The sequence below is a fragment of the Cyclopterus lumpus genome, chromosome 13 (genome assembly GCF_009769545.1).
Source record: "Cyclopterus lumpus isolate fCycLum1 chromosome 13, fCycLum1.pri, whole genome shotgun sequence".
NCBI lineage: Eukaryota > Metazoa > Chordata > Actinopteri > Perciformes > Cyclopteridae > Cyclopterus > Cyclopterus lumpus.
Genome location: NC_046978.1, coordinates 9482425 through 9499836, shown reverse-complemented (window position 1 = coordinate 9499836; position 17412 = coordinate 9482425). Strand labels below are relative to the sequence as shown.

The 17412-nt window shown below is 40.1% G+C and overlaps 1 protein-coding gene across 1 annotated transcript in view; it reads right to left on the bottom strand.

Annotated features, from left to right (window-relative positions):
* The window catches only part of b3glcta (beta 3-glucosyltransferase a), a 53353-nt gene that overhangs the window by 9243 nt on the left and 26698 nt on the right, over positions 1-17412 (bottom strand). The window contains 9 exon segments of the mRNA XM_034548576.1: positions 471-584; positions 2509-2578; positions 5187-5318; positions 6311-6374; positions 6521-6657; positions 8382-8493; positions 9163-9239; positions 14109-14194; positions 14197-14217. Of these exon segments, the coding sequence (XP_034404467.1) occupies positions 471-584; positions 2509-2578; positions 5187-5318; positions 6311-6374; positions 6521-6657; positions 8382-8493; positions 9163-9239; positions 14109-14194; positions 14197-14217 (813 nt within the window).

Sequence of the window (17412 nt, the reverse complement as noted above, 5' to 3'; positions counted from 1 at the left end):
CTGGAGCAAACATTCATTAAATATCGACAGTCGTACGGTCTGTGCAATTCAGCAGGGGATGTGGGCCGGGCTCCGGGTGAGTTAAGTTTATAGAACAAACTGAAGGCACAGACTCATTTATCAACTCAGAATTATTCTGAGGAACATAAAAGGCGTGCAATAGTTTGAAAAGATTTTAGCACCATAAACTAAACACAATTGACAAACATCTCAAAAAGAAGTTCCACCTTGGTTTGTCCTGTAGCTTTTGATTTAAAGATGATTTTATTGACATCCCCTTTGAAAAAGTATTCCACTCGCTGTGTACGGAGATTAAAAGAAAGAAAGATCCATAGCAACGGTCTGTTATTAATAGCAGCGGTAACAAAATCTATAAAGAAATAACAAACCGTAGCATGCCTTTATTGACCATTCAGAATTGAGTATTCATCAAAGCGGTGTCATCAATAGGCTGTAAAAGGAGCACTTACCTCTCTCGGTATTTGGAACTCCTAAATTAATAGTTGGTATTGAAGGATCAGCGTAGTCACTGTAGTACTCTAAAAAGAAGGCATCCTTTTCCCAAGTCTTCTTTATCACTGGAACTAAAGCAAAGGGGAGAACAATCAATAGTGTTCAGGTTTCACAGACTAGTAGTAGTAGTAATGATGATCTTATTTATGGCTATACATTGCTTCTTTCATGTTTCTGTCCTGTAAAAATATTCTATTTTAGATGACTGATGGAATAAATCAACAGAAAAGTAGGAAAAATAAAAGAAAGAAAAGAGGAAAATAGAAAAAGAATAGTGTGCGTCTTTAATCCACCCACCTTGTTGAATTTACAAGATAACTAAGATACAAAAACAGATCTAGGTATTATGTGTATGTGACAGATACAGTGTGGAGTGTTCAAACATTTTGTCATTTGAGGAATTCAAGTTTAAATACATTTAAATCCTTGCCACTTAATGTTAGTGCCATTAGTGTTATTAATGGTTAAAATCACAAAACCGTTACATCTTGTAAAAAAAGGCACTCTATGCAGTTGCAGCAGGTTTGATCCCCCCTACAGTTTTCCAGTGGATTTGATTGGGACCTGACTGATGAGATCTGGAGGCTTTGTGATGAGTTTCGGGGTCGTTGAGGCGAGAGAGAATGCGGGCTGAGAAACACAGAATACCCAGAGATTCACAGCAGCAGCTCGAGGCTGTGTTCAACTCTCATAAATCAACAAAAGGGAATCAGAGTGGCATATCGAACACTGAAAGAATGAACCAAAAAACATAACAAAAAGTTGGGTTGGCTGGCCTTCGCTTCCTCTTATGGCTCTGAACTGAACTCATGAACTCAATTATACTCAAAATATCACAATCCTAGTTTATATCGCCACATACCAACGTGCATAATTCAGCCTGCCGTACTGGAGCAGACAATCAATAGGTGTTAGGGATCAGTTTGAAAACACACATTAAAACATGCCGCCAACCCACATCTTTCAACTAAAAGTAAAACTTGACGTCATTATGGTGAGATACTTTCGTAATTCCTTTAAAGGAAATGGTATTTCAGTACACATGTACCATATGAGTGTACTGTATTACTACACAACACTATACTATACAACATGCATGTCACAACCTGCAATTGAGACATTTTTTATACAGAAGACGTTTGTGTTATATGCAATTTATAGTTTTTCATATTTGATTTTGCATTTAATTCTGTCTTCTGTTTTGGTGTTCGGCGAATATTTGGAAAAGTGTGCGAATTGTGCAACCCAATAAACCTACTACTCTGAGCTCCCAAAAAAAGATCAGCTTGTTTAGATCTCTCTAATTTTTAAATAGATGACTGTGCATTTTATGTCCATATCCTTGTTTTTGAACTACTGTGTATAATGACTGTATAATCACTAAAGATAAAGAAACACTCTGCGACATTGCAAATGAAATACAAGGCTCTTTCATGTCTTTTGCTTCTTGATCTAAGCTAACCTTTGATACATAAATCTAATGTCCATTTCAGCTTGACTACATTTGAAACAGATAATAGCAGCTTGCCAGATGAAATGATAATTAAAGTAATTAGTGCAATTACATTTGAGTGACTCACTCTTTGAATGAAGTGTACAATTTGTCGGATCCGTCTTGATTTAATCTGCAATTGATCAATTGACTGAACCGGCTACATTTTTATCAGGTTAAAAGAAAAGCAGATTCACAGATTGCGTAATATCAAGCAGAGCTTGCAGATAAAGGGATTAACATCAATAAGTGATTTCTTAATAGCTGCAGGATTGTCGGAAGAGGGGAATGCAAATAAGCACTTAAAAATTATTTGTAAAAGCCTCAATATTATAAAATCTATTCAGACATAACGGTGTGTGATTATTGTGATAGAAAGCTAAAGCTTAAGCTAAAGGAAAAACAAATACATTACGAGTAAACAACAACACACAAGCCTGGGCCATCTGAAAGGGAAATTGTGCATCTTTGGCGTATTCTGTAACAGTGGGAGTGTGACTTACCTCTTTCACTGTGAAACTTCCTACACGTTTTCACAGCAACAAATATATCTTCTGTATTTACAGGCTCCCCCTTTGATGAAAACAGGAGACACAAATCAAAGAAATGCTCACATGAACATAAATCGTATATATGACCGAAACAGATTCTATTTTACTGTATATGCAGCTGAGCCAAATGGTTGAAATATTATTTTTCAGGCACTATTAAGTGTCTCAGTGATCTGTGGGAGTTGTTATCTTCAAAGTGAAATTATAATGGGATGTTTCTGTGAATGGTCTGAGGTCATCTGGCACTCATCGTCTTTGTTCTCTCTCTGAAACTACAGACATAGAGCAGCTGATAACACTGCAGCATGTGTAAAAAATGCTGGACTTTATGCTGAATTAGGTGTACGTTTGAAAAATGTAAAAGCCTTGGGAATAATAAGACCAGCAACAAGTACGACTGGGAAATTATGAATTAAATGAAAAAGTAGAAAACTGAAAAAAAGCAGCGTCTCTGAGCCCTTTGTTACCACATGCAGTCCAAAGCGGAAGAAGCTGGACGGGTTTTTACACACACACACACACACACACACACACACACACACACACACACACACACACACACACACACACACACACACACACACACACACACACACACACACACACACACACACACACACACACACACACACACACACACACACACACACACACACACACACACACACACTAAATCAACATCAGACAGAATGCATTGAAAGCATACAATAAATAAAAAATGTCATTGGCTGCTGCACAACCTGTCCCTTTTCCATAGATGTAATGTAGAGTAACAGTCTCGTGTACCCTGATAAAGCCCGAGCATCATAGGAACAGAAAGTTGGAATTTAAAACAAGAATGTACAAATTAGGGCAGCAACTAGTCTTTTTTGTTGAATGTCCTGTTAGGAAACAGTTTGTTTACTTACACATGCAGCAGCTATAGAGCAACCTATTTGAGAATCTACACATGTTGATCATACAGAACATCCAGCTACACAGACAGGACCTTCAGACAGACTCTCATTCAAACATTACAGGAAAGTGTGTCCTGTAAACAGGCTCTTTTTGTCCCTTTGTACTCATTTTATAAAAGGACTCAAGTCTGATAGAGTGTGTTTCTGTGCTGAAAGGCAGAGAGCAGCAACACCACTAGAACTGTATTGCCCGACATAAAAAGCACACGTTTTGCTGCCGCGGCAGCTTTGTTGATTGTCCTCCTTCGCCTCCTTGAATCTGCCTCTTGAGGCTCTTGACTCTTTGTTGACACTGCAGCCAAGTGCCGCTGTGCTCCCTTCTTGGCAATTTGTCTTGCAAGTGTTTTGAACACTGGCCGATTAGGAATGAAAACTTCTCCCTGCATCCTTATTGAACCTTTAACCTTCACGGCTCTCCACTGGCTGCTCAAGTCTTTGTCCTATTGCTGGTCAAATGAATGCAGTTTTATGAGGATAGTGATTTCCACCGGGAGGTAAAAATGTGACAATTCAGACAGCAACAAATATGTATCAGACTCTGAACTCCATATGCACACGCAGAATGTGATTTAAATCACAAATGAAAAGATCAGATTGGATTTCTTTTCTGGCAGAACAAAGAGGGGAGGGAGGAAAACTGAATTGGGATACCTTTTTGCTCTAGTTCTGGCATCCCAAATGTAACTCCTCTCAATCATTCTCAACAAAAAAAACAACCTTACACGCATCTGTTCTTCTCAACATTATTGATCGTTCGTGGGCGCTTGTGCGGTCAATAACTGCCAGCTAACGGATGGCTGACCCTTCTAATCGGTTCACAGCTAGAGAACAAATAACGCTGACATTATATCGAGTGTAAAGTGGCAAAGCATGCCACAATAATATACTGTTACGGTATTATCTTTTTTACAATAAATGCAAATGCACCGACAACTTGAGTAAATTAGTTCTTTTGTACGCGACACAGAGAGCACTGTCCGTACTTATTTTGTGACCCCGTCATGGTAGCGCCGTAGTAGCACTTTAGTAGCACTTAAATGTCTCTTACTGATAGCACTTTGTAGTTTAACGTTATTGAAGAAATTGTACTTGCTTGATTCTTGTTGTTCTGAGTTTGGACTCATGGTTTAATGCACTTATTGTCACTTTGGATAAAAGCGTCAGCTAAATGACATGTAATGTAATGTAATGTAATCATAATGTCTAATGTTTAAATAACGAGACACTTGTGCTTTATTTTAAATTCATCACAAAATATGTCCTTATGGAAAATAATTCTGATGAGCGTACGTTTAAGATGACTAAGAAAAGAGATAAAGAGGATAAAGGAGAGCTGCTACTCACCAGCTGTGGGCAATAAGGTTGATACCAACTGAAGGAGTGTTTCTTTTTTGGTGGATGACTGAATCAAATGTAGCATGCAAGCAGACCACAAACTCTATTTGGGTAAATGCCCAATGTTCTGCTGAATGGTGGACAAAGGCAATCTTGTCCAAGGCCGTACTGCACGGTGAAATATTGGTGCTGCTCAGATGCGGCCGTGAGCATGACCCAATATCGTACATCAACACAGAAGTGCCTCTGCTTCATGTTGCTTAATTCTGTTCTCTGACCATCTCCTGGGAATCGAGGACAATCTAATTGATCTGCACACAGAGCAGATGCAGTACTCACACACAGAGGGGGCTCGGTGCTCAGAGTGGTGGCACAGCGGCGGGTCTGAGGGGAGTCCTCCGGCTCAGTGCACAGCTCAGGGACAGCCGTGAGATGAGGACCGTTCCCATTGTCCCAGATATACAAGGCGACCTGTAATAACACGGATTGATATTTGATCTAAAGACGAGATGCAATCTTTCAGATATTAATGCTTTATTCTAAGCATCATAAGCTTAATGTTTTCGGTCTTCTTTTCTTGTAAATACAACAACATTTTCTCTCACAGCAAATGTAATATTTAAGATGCCTAACAAAAGACATTAGGGGATGCCGGAGAGGGAGAAGTTGAGAGATAGAGAGCATTACTGTAGAGCAAAGTAAAATCGAGGATTTAGTTAAACTATTCTGCAGGGGAAGATCCAGACGTTACAGTAAAAGAATACGTAATGAGGACAGTACTATCAGTGCCGTCTGAATATTGGCAACTGTCTGGAAGAAAAAGCTACAGAAACTGGAAACTGTGATGTTTTGCTGATTCACAGCCTGGAGCTGAGCTACTGGATTGACATAAAGGATCGTGCAATATTTGTCTGTACTGTAAGCATACAAGTGATCCGTATTTCTACATGCATGGGGTTGCATGTGTATTGTGGTGCTTGAAGGCCCAAAAATCAGCAAACATATAACCTAATGTCATTTAAAAAAAAATGTAACATTCCATGATCCCATTTGATAAAAATATCCCATTGCATCTGGAATTTTTTTAACATGTAAAGAATATTTAGTGCCATAATATAATAGAATCTCTCGACTGAAATCATGCCATCTCCAACCAAACCACCTTTTCTAGGACTGAGCCAGATAAGTCTGATGCCGTGTTTACTCAATGAAATCCCCGTAGATGCCTCCCTGACTGCATTTCAGTGATAGAAATAAGAACCTCAATGCTGGATCGTGACAATTTTTCGAAGTAATATGATTTCACTTTTTTTAGATGGATTTCATGCCTCGCTCTTTTTGTGCAAATAGATTATAGTCGGTCTGCGCTGGCTTGAGTGTGAGAAACAGGCCGCTTGATCATCACTTTCCAAACACAACCGGTCTGAAGGTAACAGTGTGACTTGTAAATTATGTTCCCTCACCTCATGTTTCAGGTCAATGGTGAAGTCAGATTTAAGTGGCTCATCTCTCACTTTGTTTGCAAGCCTAAAATAACGAATCACAGAATTGTAGTGAAGCATGCAGCAAATGGATACATATATACACAATAAAACCTCTCAAATAGTGCTGCTGTGATAGAAACTGAATGAATCCCTTTGACAGACACAAAGAGATGTATTGCACGTACTCACCGTACAACAAGGGGGGTGCTTACGGCCCAAGCAGCAGCAAAGTCTGGATATTTAAAGATGGTGGGATTCTCAGCAAAAGCATAATGATGAATGATGGTCGACTCCTCGTCTTGGAGGGGCTTACCGAGAAACCACTCCTGATGAATAAGAAGTACGTGACAGGATGTTAGCATGACAACAGGTTACTTCTCTTTAAGATGTTACACTTTTTACACATTGACATAGCAAACATCTGGACTATTTTGGGAGTTTTCAATCTGCATTTGTCACTCGCTCTGAAAATAATGAGGTTTTGTAATCGGAAAAAGGTATTGTAGCCACAAAGGCTCTAATCATAATTCATGACGCAGCTCAAGTAAAAAACAGCGTATATTCAGAGAAAATACGTACATGAATACATTCATTTTAAAGGAATCATTGATGAAAATATGAATACCAGTCTCAGTGTGCTTTAAAAGTGCTGGGAGGCTGAGAAATGTTTTTTGTATTTTTGTGGCTGACCACACTGACCTGTCACACCTGAGAGAGAATTCTTTGCTTGAGGGCATGTTGAAATTAATGAAATCATAAAACGTATCCATCGTCAGGATAAGGTTGTAGATAGTCACACAATAATGAATACTCTTGTCCTTTGACAATAAACTCACCCTGCCTACATCCACACACACTACCAACAGAGGCTCTCCGCCTCCTTCTGCTCCTCGTCTACATGAGCATCGCAGAACCCACCGTCCTGTACTCTTCTGGTCACCTTCTTAAGTTTTATTTGGTTTATTTCTTGTTTTATTTTGAAGTTCCCTGCCTCTTGTGTTGGGTGTTACTTCCTGTCTTTGTCTTCTCCACACCTGTGTGTCAGTAGTTGTGTTGCGTCAGTGTCACGTCGTCTGCCTTTGTCCCTCCTGTTTCTCGTTTGTCTTATTGGTTTGTCTTCAGTTTGGTCCTTTTTCAGTTGTACTGCACCTCAGTTTTTGTTCCTGTTGGATTCTTGTATCAGCTTTTGTTATTAAAGCGCACTCTTTGTTTACTTGCACCTGCCTGCCTCTTCTTTGCGTTTGGTTCCGCCCTTTTGAACTCACACTTGTGACACTTCCACATGTTACTTCTCCATGCTCGCTGTCCCCAACAGGAACAAAGCGCCTCACAGCCATTGGTCTCTGTGCTCCCAACCTCCCAGCCCTCATTGACACTGCCATCACATGCAAAGCACTCAGCATAGCACATGACCCCAGCCACCCCCTGAACTCTATCGAATTCCACCTCTGACTTTGAAGTAATACAAAATGCAGGATATTAATAGTAATATAGATAATAATGACAAAAAAAGAGGTTTCCATTAATTGTTGTGGGGAATATTTCTAAAAATAGATTGAAGCAAACCTAAGCATGTGCTGCTAAAACAATGTTTTTTTTCCAATAGGTTTTACATCAAAGCGTAATCTACATGTTTCACTTGAAAGCCAACTCACACTTGGGTTGTGAAGGCGTGTCAAGTTTAATTGAGAAATATTTTCATTAAAACCCCAATGCAGGATTCTCTGACTTATACACAATGTATATTTAACCTGTACCATTGATACAAGAAAAATGATTTCATAAGTGGAGAGACAGTTTAGACTAGGACTACAGTAGAGAACAGAGCGGCATGTCCGACAGGTTACAATGTGAGCTGCAGAGCTCAGTGCAGCGAAGCTGGAGCCAAACTGATAATGTATCTCTTAATTGTACCGATGATCAACTAAGCTGGAGCCCGGAGTAAGAGGCTTTGGTCTCGCTGATGAATTTGGCACAGAGACAGAGCTGCAAAGACAGACAGAGAACGAGAGCTGGAGTTTTAGAGAGAATATTGCATACCGGTACTTACTTCATTCTTGTTAAATTGTGCAAGGACTTGAACCAGCTTAGTCATCTTCACATGTGTTTCCTCCTCGAGAAATACAATCCATGATGAGTTTTTCCCAAAGGAGTGCGATAAACTGAAACAAATATATAGGAGTTAAGTAATAAAACAAGCATAAAATGAACATTGCCATGCATAGGCAAAATCTACACAAAGCAGTTTTTGTTATTTCAGTCCAGTCTAAGGAACTATGTAGCTGCAGCTCCTGACCCCGTCAGATAAAGGCAGCCACACAGTTCTCCTGAGAGGGACAAAAGAACTTCAAAAAGCACACAGACTTCTTTCAGCGAGGGCCGCTCTGTAATTATTTGGGGTGTTTCTGGTGATACATGTCCTAAATCTTCATGATGGAGGAAGAAAAAAGATTTGGATGTTATTCCACATCTCCCACAAAACAATTATTGAACACATATCGGGTTTTTGAGAAGGCCCAAGCATGTACACGACTGTAACTAATGTCATTATCATGCTAGATTACTTGCTTATTGTTGCAGTTGTAGACACATTAAGAGGGCATTCATTATAATGTGAGGCAATCTATCACAGTTATTGTGTCGGTAATAGCTTCTCGGCAAGTCGTAGCCTTCCAATGTGGCTAACAAACTGTCCTCAAAACCATAATATAACCTCCAAAATCTCAACTGAAGTAAGACACAATGTATCTGACATTTTGTCCTCATTTGGAACCCTGAAATCGTTGGTTAACGGCATGCTTATTGACTCCTGAGAGTTCAGGGATACTTACTAAGGCAGCAGAGGAAGGATACTCCAATGTCCTTCGTTCTCTGATAAACTGTGAGAGAGCAAAACCACCGGTGTTTTCTGAAAGAAACACCACACAAACAGAGATAGTTGTGTTTATTAACTGGACAACATAATAAACTCCACATTAAAGCCATCATTTTGCATTCCAGGTTGGTTCGATTCACATTTTTGTTATATATTGTTCTGCAACCAGTCTACTATTCCTGTCTGTAAGACATGGAAGTCTATTTGCGCTATAATCTGCTAAACTTACTTGAGTTGTTGTTTAATCTCAGTGAACATCATTTCTGGAGTTATTTTTGGTAATGTTACATTATCACTGCATCGTAATGCAATTTGAACAATCTGCACTACTTGACCCTCACAGCAATATTGTGTAATGTATTGTGTAAAACCACAGAGTTGCAAGTCATCAACAAGTCCCATGAAAAGACCATGCCAACAATACATTTATACTCCAAGCATTGATTGTGTTTCCAAAGTCTGATGTGCCACAGATATTCATTGTTGTCACTAATGGACTGACATTTTCCTTAATTATCATGGATCTGGCCACCTTGCAATCCTACATTAGATCAATGGTAACGTGCCAGGGAACTACTTAACTATTCCACTTGGCAGCAACACAACACATGTTTACATATATAAACACACTTTTATGAATGACAGTGACCCTGTAATTATTTATTGTCCATTGCCAGTGATAGTGGGCTCCATCTTTTATTCCCTTTCCAGTCAGTGCAGCACACACTAGATACAGAACTGCTTTTCGTGGAATAGCTGCGGATATCCCTCACCTGTATGAAATATCTATAGGTGTTGAGGAACACCACAATGCTCAATCCAATGTGCCTTATCTGAGAGACTCTTTCCTGAACTTTAAACCACTAGTTGGGCTTTATTAGGCTCACATTATGTAGTCTTACCTTGGCTTTCCCGAAGTTTTGTTTGTTTGGATCTTTCCATGTGATTGTTTGACAATAAGAAAAAATGTAGAAAAATTACAATCTTATCTTTCAAAGGAAATTAAGCTTAGTAAACAAACTGGTTATATCCCTTAAAACCCACTGTGCCTTATGGGCAGCAGCTCTTGTTTGCCCTGACACTAATCAATAAGCTGTAAGACATAAGAAAGAAAATATTAATGGAAATAAGCAGAGGTTTATTTCAGGATGTGGACAGTGCAACGCAATCATGTCCACCTAAGAGCAATCCGTTTCAGACAGATTTTTCGAGCGAGTAGAGGGTGTGTGAGTATAGTCTGAGAGAGCCGATGTTTCACACTGTGAGGAAAACAAAGCAGCAGAGCGTAAGACCCCGTGGTCCACTCATTGTGCATGAAGTCAGGGGGAAGAGTCTCCTCTGAGCTATTCTGTCTAACGGCAGTCTGTTTGATTTAGGGGCTGGGTCTGACACGGTTTACCCCTATTAAACCCGGTTAGTCAGTTAGCTCTCATCTAATATGAGCTTTATACAAAAGCCAATGGCACAACGACGTCTACCTTCTTTTATTAAACTGCTCTCTCCTTGACGCTCACATTATCGCAGTATACAACAAGAGCAACAAGTAGAAAAACTAAACCAAAAGCATAATCAGCCAGCTTATAAGGCGATCACAAAAACAAAGCTTTTGTTTCAGAGAGCTATTGACGTTCCTGTTAGAAAGGAAGCGTTCAATGAGAAGAGTCGGACGCTTTGGTGGCAAATGTGTGCAAGCTGCAGACTCGACTCTGAAACAGATAAGAGCTGGGCCTCATGTGGACATGCTTGCCATTGAATGGAACACTGATTGCTTGGTGACTTGGGAGAAGATAGGGGTCACTGAGACCTGGTTGTAATGGAGGGACAGGGAGCTATACTTTCATCCATAGGAAGGGCTAGAGGGCAGACTGGAGATAGCCACCTGTCAAAAGCACTTCAGGGATGGAACGCAGTCAAAAATGACATTGTTGATGTCAACGAGGGCCAAATCACTGACTAAAGAACAGAGATGCACATGAAAATATGTTCATCCCAGTGGCACCGTAGATGCAGAGCTTGTTAAGATAATAGGTGATGCATGATAAATCTTTTGGACACATGGTGTGATTTTACTACAGTGTACAAGGTCTCTGAGTTTAATCTCACTCACTGTCGTACATGTGGACATGAACATCGGCTAAATGACACAAACACTGTATAAATGTAATGTGAATTCCTCCCAGAAGACACAGTGTCAAAATGGAGGAAATGGGCTAAGAGAGCCACATAGAATACACAAGTTCCTGTCTGTGTAAATCTGTGGATATCACAAAACCTTCCACAGTCAGAGGAGGATGAAAAAGGCTCGGAGATAGAAAAATAGATTGTACATGTGTTTCCCGTTGAGGCGGTGCAGTGATCAGGTCATCAATCTTCAATGTATCATTGGTGTTGGAAAGAGATTGCAGAGATTCAGTGAACTAAGTCGGCCTCAAATCATTTATGATGCTTGGAAGAATTGGGTTTTTTTTGTATTACAATGCTCTTCACCACAAAGCAGGTCCTTTTTATTTAGTTGTTTCCCTGACCTACAGAAAAGAAAGTCCAAATACGACAGGATGACAAGAGTTTAAACCAAACCTGAACCTTGTGTGTAGAGTATAGGACTAGAAATCAAAGGTTATTTCAGTTCTCCAAAGACTATCTTTCTGATTTCAAGATATTTTCAAGGCAAGGGCTTTGCTCAAAGCTTTCCATGGCAATGCACCACACGACACATCAAACATGTTTAACAGCTACAAACTAAGCTAATCTCTTGTATTATTTGGCTTTGATTTATTTTCCTTCAGTAACCCACCAAAATCCTCTAAGACTGTTAAACAGCAGAATTATCAGGATGTGTGTTGTGCCTCCAACGAGGGAGTGAAGTGGTAGATGGCGAATTAGAGTTTACATTTTATCTACGGTATATACTCGAATGTTACAAAGGTTTTTTGATTTTGTTTTACATGTTGCTGCATTTTTAATTACAGTATGCCATAATTACGTTTTCATGGGGGCTTGTATTTACTAATCTTAGTTTCAAAGCTACTTTGTTGTCCGTTTTAAACCGTTATAAATATACATGAATATATAAAGTTATGGTTCTCAAAAATGATTTTAATAAAGTGTTTGTGTTTAGTTGCTTCATGGTCAAAGAAACAAGCCCGCTTTTGGTGTAAATCCATGATTGTTTGTAATGATTCTTGACATGATTTTCGTAAACTACTATAAACTATTTGAATACAAAATTATTATACAAAAAACTTAATTAAAGCTTTAAATGAACAAAATACAAAAACAACTTTTGTCCCTCTCTTTTGTATTTGCTCTTTTCCAGCTGTATTTTATATTTTTTTATTATAAATTATATTGACTTATCTCTATACAGATCTGGATCCAAGTTCAATCGCATTTCTTTTCAGAGGTGCATCATGCCCTGTCTGAGTGCTTTCCATAGTGTGCGAAAGGTATTTTCATTCTGATTCTGTGAAGGTAACTCATTCTGATCAAAAGCCTTATAGCTCTTTGAAAAGCTGTCAAGCCTTTACTGCCTCTTTGAGCAGTCGCTGATTAGAATTCTCCCTGGACTTAGTTTGTGTAATTGCATGCAACAGAAACTAAAACGTCAGACATCTCTGAGATCATAAATGCAAACACAACATGATGTGGTATTCATAAAGCCTGTCTCTTCTGGTAAAATGTGATGTCTATTAGTGTAACTGAATCTGTTCGTGATAAATACCATCCCCTGGCACAGACTGATTGATGTCACTATTCATTACAGGATGCATGAAACAATATTTCCAAATTGTGAAAAAATGTCACTAATAAGATTCAAATAATAAATGTTTTTTGCAAATAGTATTGCTGATGGTGGCTTTCGGGGGTTGTTGTAGATAAAGGAGACAAAAAGAGCAAGATATTTCTATGGTGTGGATTAATAAGTATTTTTTCAAACCACAAAAAGAACATTAAACAGAAATAATGACTCAATGTGATTATTTATATATTTTTCAGTTTGTTACAGTCACCCAGTAGTGAAGATAAAAGGTGTGTGACATTCAGTAGTAGTAGAGACTGACACAACATCAACAAATCCAAAAGCACAGAAGTATAAACCCAAAGAAAACCCTAATGAGTCTCTTGCTACAGCAAACACAGCGAGCAGTTCCTTCATCTAATTTACTGTAACATTGTCATTAGTGATGCTGCATTCACTACTTAACCAAACGGAATACAACTCGTGTATTTCACCCCATTTCATTTGGCTCTGAAGACATTTAATGAACAGAAGTAAATTGGTATTTTGTCCTGTAAATGTGCTCTGTTCTGCTCCGACATGATGCCGATGTGTTTACTGACATTTTACAAATTGCACGAAATACTGAGCTGACGTCCCAGGGAAAATATAGGTTTGCTTTCCTGCATCTTTTTGGGAATATCTAAATTATAACCAGGAATTACAATATTCATTCAAATGAAAACATGCCTTTGGACGATCATCACTTCTCATTAAAAATGTACCTAAAAGAGGCCGGGAATGGAAGGTTGACTTGCTGAGAAAGTGATATATCTGAATATCAAAATCTGCACAAATGTCTGTATTTCCTAAATACATGCATATTTCGACAAACTACACTTTCACATTGTGGACTAAGAGGTTTAACACAGAGGCTATCATGAATAGTTCTCATTCAACATTTAAAATGATCAGCATTGTTAGTAGTGAATGTATGTATGTTTACTTTCTCCCAAAGGAATTTCCAATCAATAAAATGCTACAGCTTGCAACAACAACAACAACAACTCATATTCAGGGGCCACTTTTGCTGCTAGTGATGATCGTCAGCTACATATACACCTGAGCTTCCTCTTCCAAAATAAGAGCATGTGTGCACGAGTGGAAGGTGTCGTGAATCTTACCTCGGTGAGACTGTGTGCCTGCTTCAGTAAGTCTGCTCTCCGTCTTTCAGCCTGCATCACATGGAAGGAGTTGCTTTGACTCTGAGGACGAACACTATCTCTCGCAGGTCTGGAGGAACACAAAGGACGGAGATGTGAGACTTCTCACATACTATGAAAAAAAAGATCATGGCAATCAATGACCTTCTGACTGCAAGACAAGATAAAAGCCGCGGTCTGAATAACTGAGGTGGTTTTTTTGCTAATCTCCATTATTGGCCTGGGATAATAACCAGCGCATCAAGAGCTTAATTGGCTTGGGCATAGAGTTTATAAATGTCACAGTCCAGTCTGTGTTACTTAAAAAAAAATTAGCAGTCAGAAGAGTCTTCCTCGGAGGTGCAGTAACGCCCACAAATGTTCACACAGGTCCAGCTGTTCACTGCTGGCCGAGCGGCACAACTGCACCGACAGTAAAACCCGGCATTGTTACCGGGTGTTAAGGTCAAGGTTAACAGGGAGCCACTAGTTCAACAAGGTCGGTTTAAAAAAGCTGCTAATGCAGGCTACTTCAACGCTGACAACATGTTAAGACACCAGCTTGCTGCAGTTCCTCTTCATGTGAAATCCATACGAAGAGACGTAACAGTGATACAGCTCAGTGAAAAATGACACAAACACGTCAGCGTAAACCCTGAGGCTCTCACGACCAGTACACTCAAAACTAGACCAAAGCACTGGGGACCGGGGGGGGTTCTTGTAATTCTGTCTTTGGCTCAGTACAATTACATTTGACAACTCCAAAATCCTGTAAAGCTGTCCCTCACATAAAGTCTGCAGCACCTGGCTGGAATGACTGATAACAAAAAAGCCTTTTCGCGAATTTAAAGCCAAGAGGTGGGGCGCTTATACGAGATACAAAGAAAAGCAGAGCGATGTCACCCTTCTTATCCTGCTATGACAGGCAGTCCGAAACTTCCCGGTAGTGAGATGTGCTTTATTGTGACAAACATAACAAGCTTTGTTCCAAATAATTATCCATTGCTTTAGACGTTTTAATTAGCATCTTAAGTGTTGTACAGAATAAAGTCATTAAGGGGGTACCGTGTCATGAATTATGATTACGAGATGGACTTTTTCCAATGAAGCTCTGCAAAATGTGCTGACTTCGTGTATTTAGTGTTCCAAAACATAAATAAGTAAGACAGGTCTATAATCTTCTCAGTGGAAAAGTGCAAAAGCAATGGCATGGGAAAAGAGGACGGGCAAGTGCTGATAGTTGCAGGATTAGATGGATTGCCTCCTCCTCGATTACACTACTTGAACCTATTCCATGGGTTCAGATATTAGCAGCGGGGTCGGGGGTAGATGCTATGTCAAGAGTACAGTATCTGTGTCCGATCTTTTAATTAAGTGGTGGTGGGTGTGTCCGCTCCTTTGCTCTGCTCATAACAAAGATCCCATTGATCCTGGAGCCCTGGTGTGTGTGTGTGTGTGTGTGTGTGTGGGGTGGTGGTGGTGTGGTGGTGGTGGGGGGGGGGGGGGGGGGGGGGGGGGGGGGGGGGGGGGGGGGGGGGGGGGGGGGGGGGGGGGGGGGGGGGGGGGGGGGGGGGGGGGGGGGGGGGGGGGGAATTTACTTGCTAAATCTCAGCATGTCCATCTCCCAACAGATCTAACCCCCACTGAGAGCTGAGCTTAGGAGTGAATACCTCTACACCACCTCTAAATGTCCTTCTGCCGAGTTTGCGAAATGACTGACTATGCGGGTGTGTGCGTACGTGTGTGCGTGTGTGTGTGTGCGTACGTGTGTGTGCATCTGGTTTCACATAAAGCAGTGCATTTTAAAGCCCCAGGTGTGGTACCAGCCTCCTGATACTGCACAGTTCAGCAATAATGCCAGCTGTATGTGACTAACAGCAAAATCAGATAAGCAGTTTGCCAATCCCTCATTGTGCAGACAATTCGTATCCCTTATGTCGAAAGGAAGGAGAATCAGGGGGTAAAAAAAGAAAGAAAGAAACTAATTAAGACTGAATTCACTGGCCTCGTCTCCACACTAATGGGTTTCGATTAATCATCAAACAACAGCAGGAAGGAAAAAAAACCAGTTACAACGCCTTCCTTCACCTCTATCATTTCCGTGTCCTTCTGCTATCAGGTAAAAATCACCTTTATGCACCCTCTCGACACTCAGGCCAGCCAGTGCAAGATTACAATTGTGCAATCAATACGTCTATCTGTATTTAATTATGGAGCAAAGATTTAGCCACAAAACCCATTTTTAGAGGATTGTTGAGATTATCAAAGGACGCCTCGGGCCTGAGAAGAAAACATGTTCAACACTTTGTGTGTCCCGTGCCCCGGCATTGCAAGGGCGTTATAGGGGATGTTACGGTGCTGGGAGGTGGCCGGGCTTGGGCATTTGATGTAGTTGCTAGGGGGCTGGTAGATGGTTGCTAGGTGATTGCTACATCGTTGCTCTGAAATTCCGAGTACTGCTCTGGACTTCTGACTGTTCCAATGGCAAGGCAGCATGCCAGAGATTACTTTGCTGTGTTTGTTCCTCGACTATATGGGACAGTTTCCTGCAAAGTGTGAGATAAGCTACATTAGCATACATCTTTATAAAGCATGGCATAAAAAAAAAACTAGTGCTGGGCAAAGATGAACAAATGTAATCGATTAATCGCATGCTTTTTCTGTGATTAACAGCGATTAATCGCATTATGCGTAAAATGCAATAATGAATTTAAAAACTAGTGTATTACATGCTTTTATTTTAAAGTAATGTTATCAGAACAATATAACAGGCACTCTCGGGAGCAACAGCAAGTTTACATACAGTATTTAAATCAGTTTTTTTGTACCAGAAGAAACATTAGTCTTTTATCAGAGAACATCATTACAGTCTCTGTTCAGTGGTTAGGGTCCCTGTAGAGTGACGTTAAGTGGTCTAGCACTAAAGAAAGTACACAGCTGGAATTTACTGTGCAGGAGACCTTTAGCCTTTACAGCCTGTGGATTTCTTTTAGAGAATCTCAGTCAAAGAAAGATAAATATAGGTGATTGAACAGTTATCACAGTTAGTTTAAGTGGCCCACAACTTTTCTGCATTTGTTCAGAACTTTTGTCAAAAGCACTTCAATCATATTTCTTGATTATAAACGGTCCCACTGCTGTGCAAACATGATTACAATGTTGCGCCCACGTTTCTGAAACATGTCTGTCTTCTGTTGCCATGACAGTCAAAGCACGTGAATGCAGCTCCAGTTGATCAATATAATGAACTGTGACTCTGAGATAACTGTGGTACCCAGCGATGTCC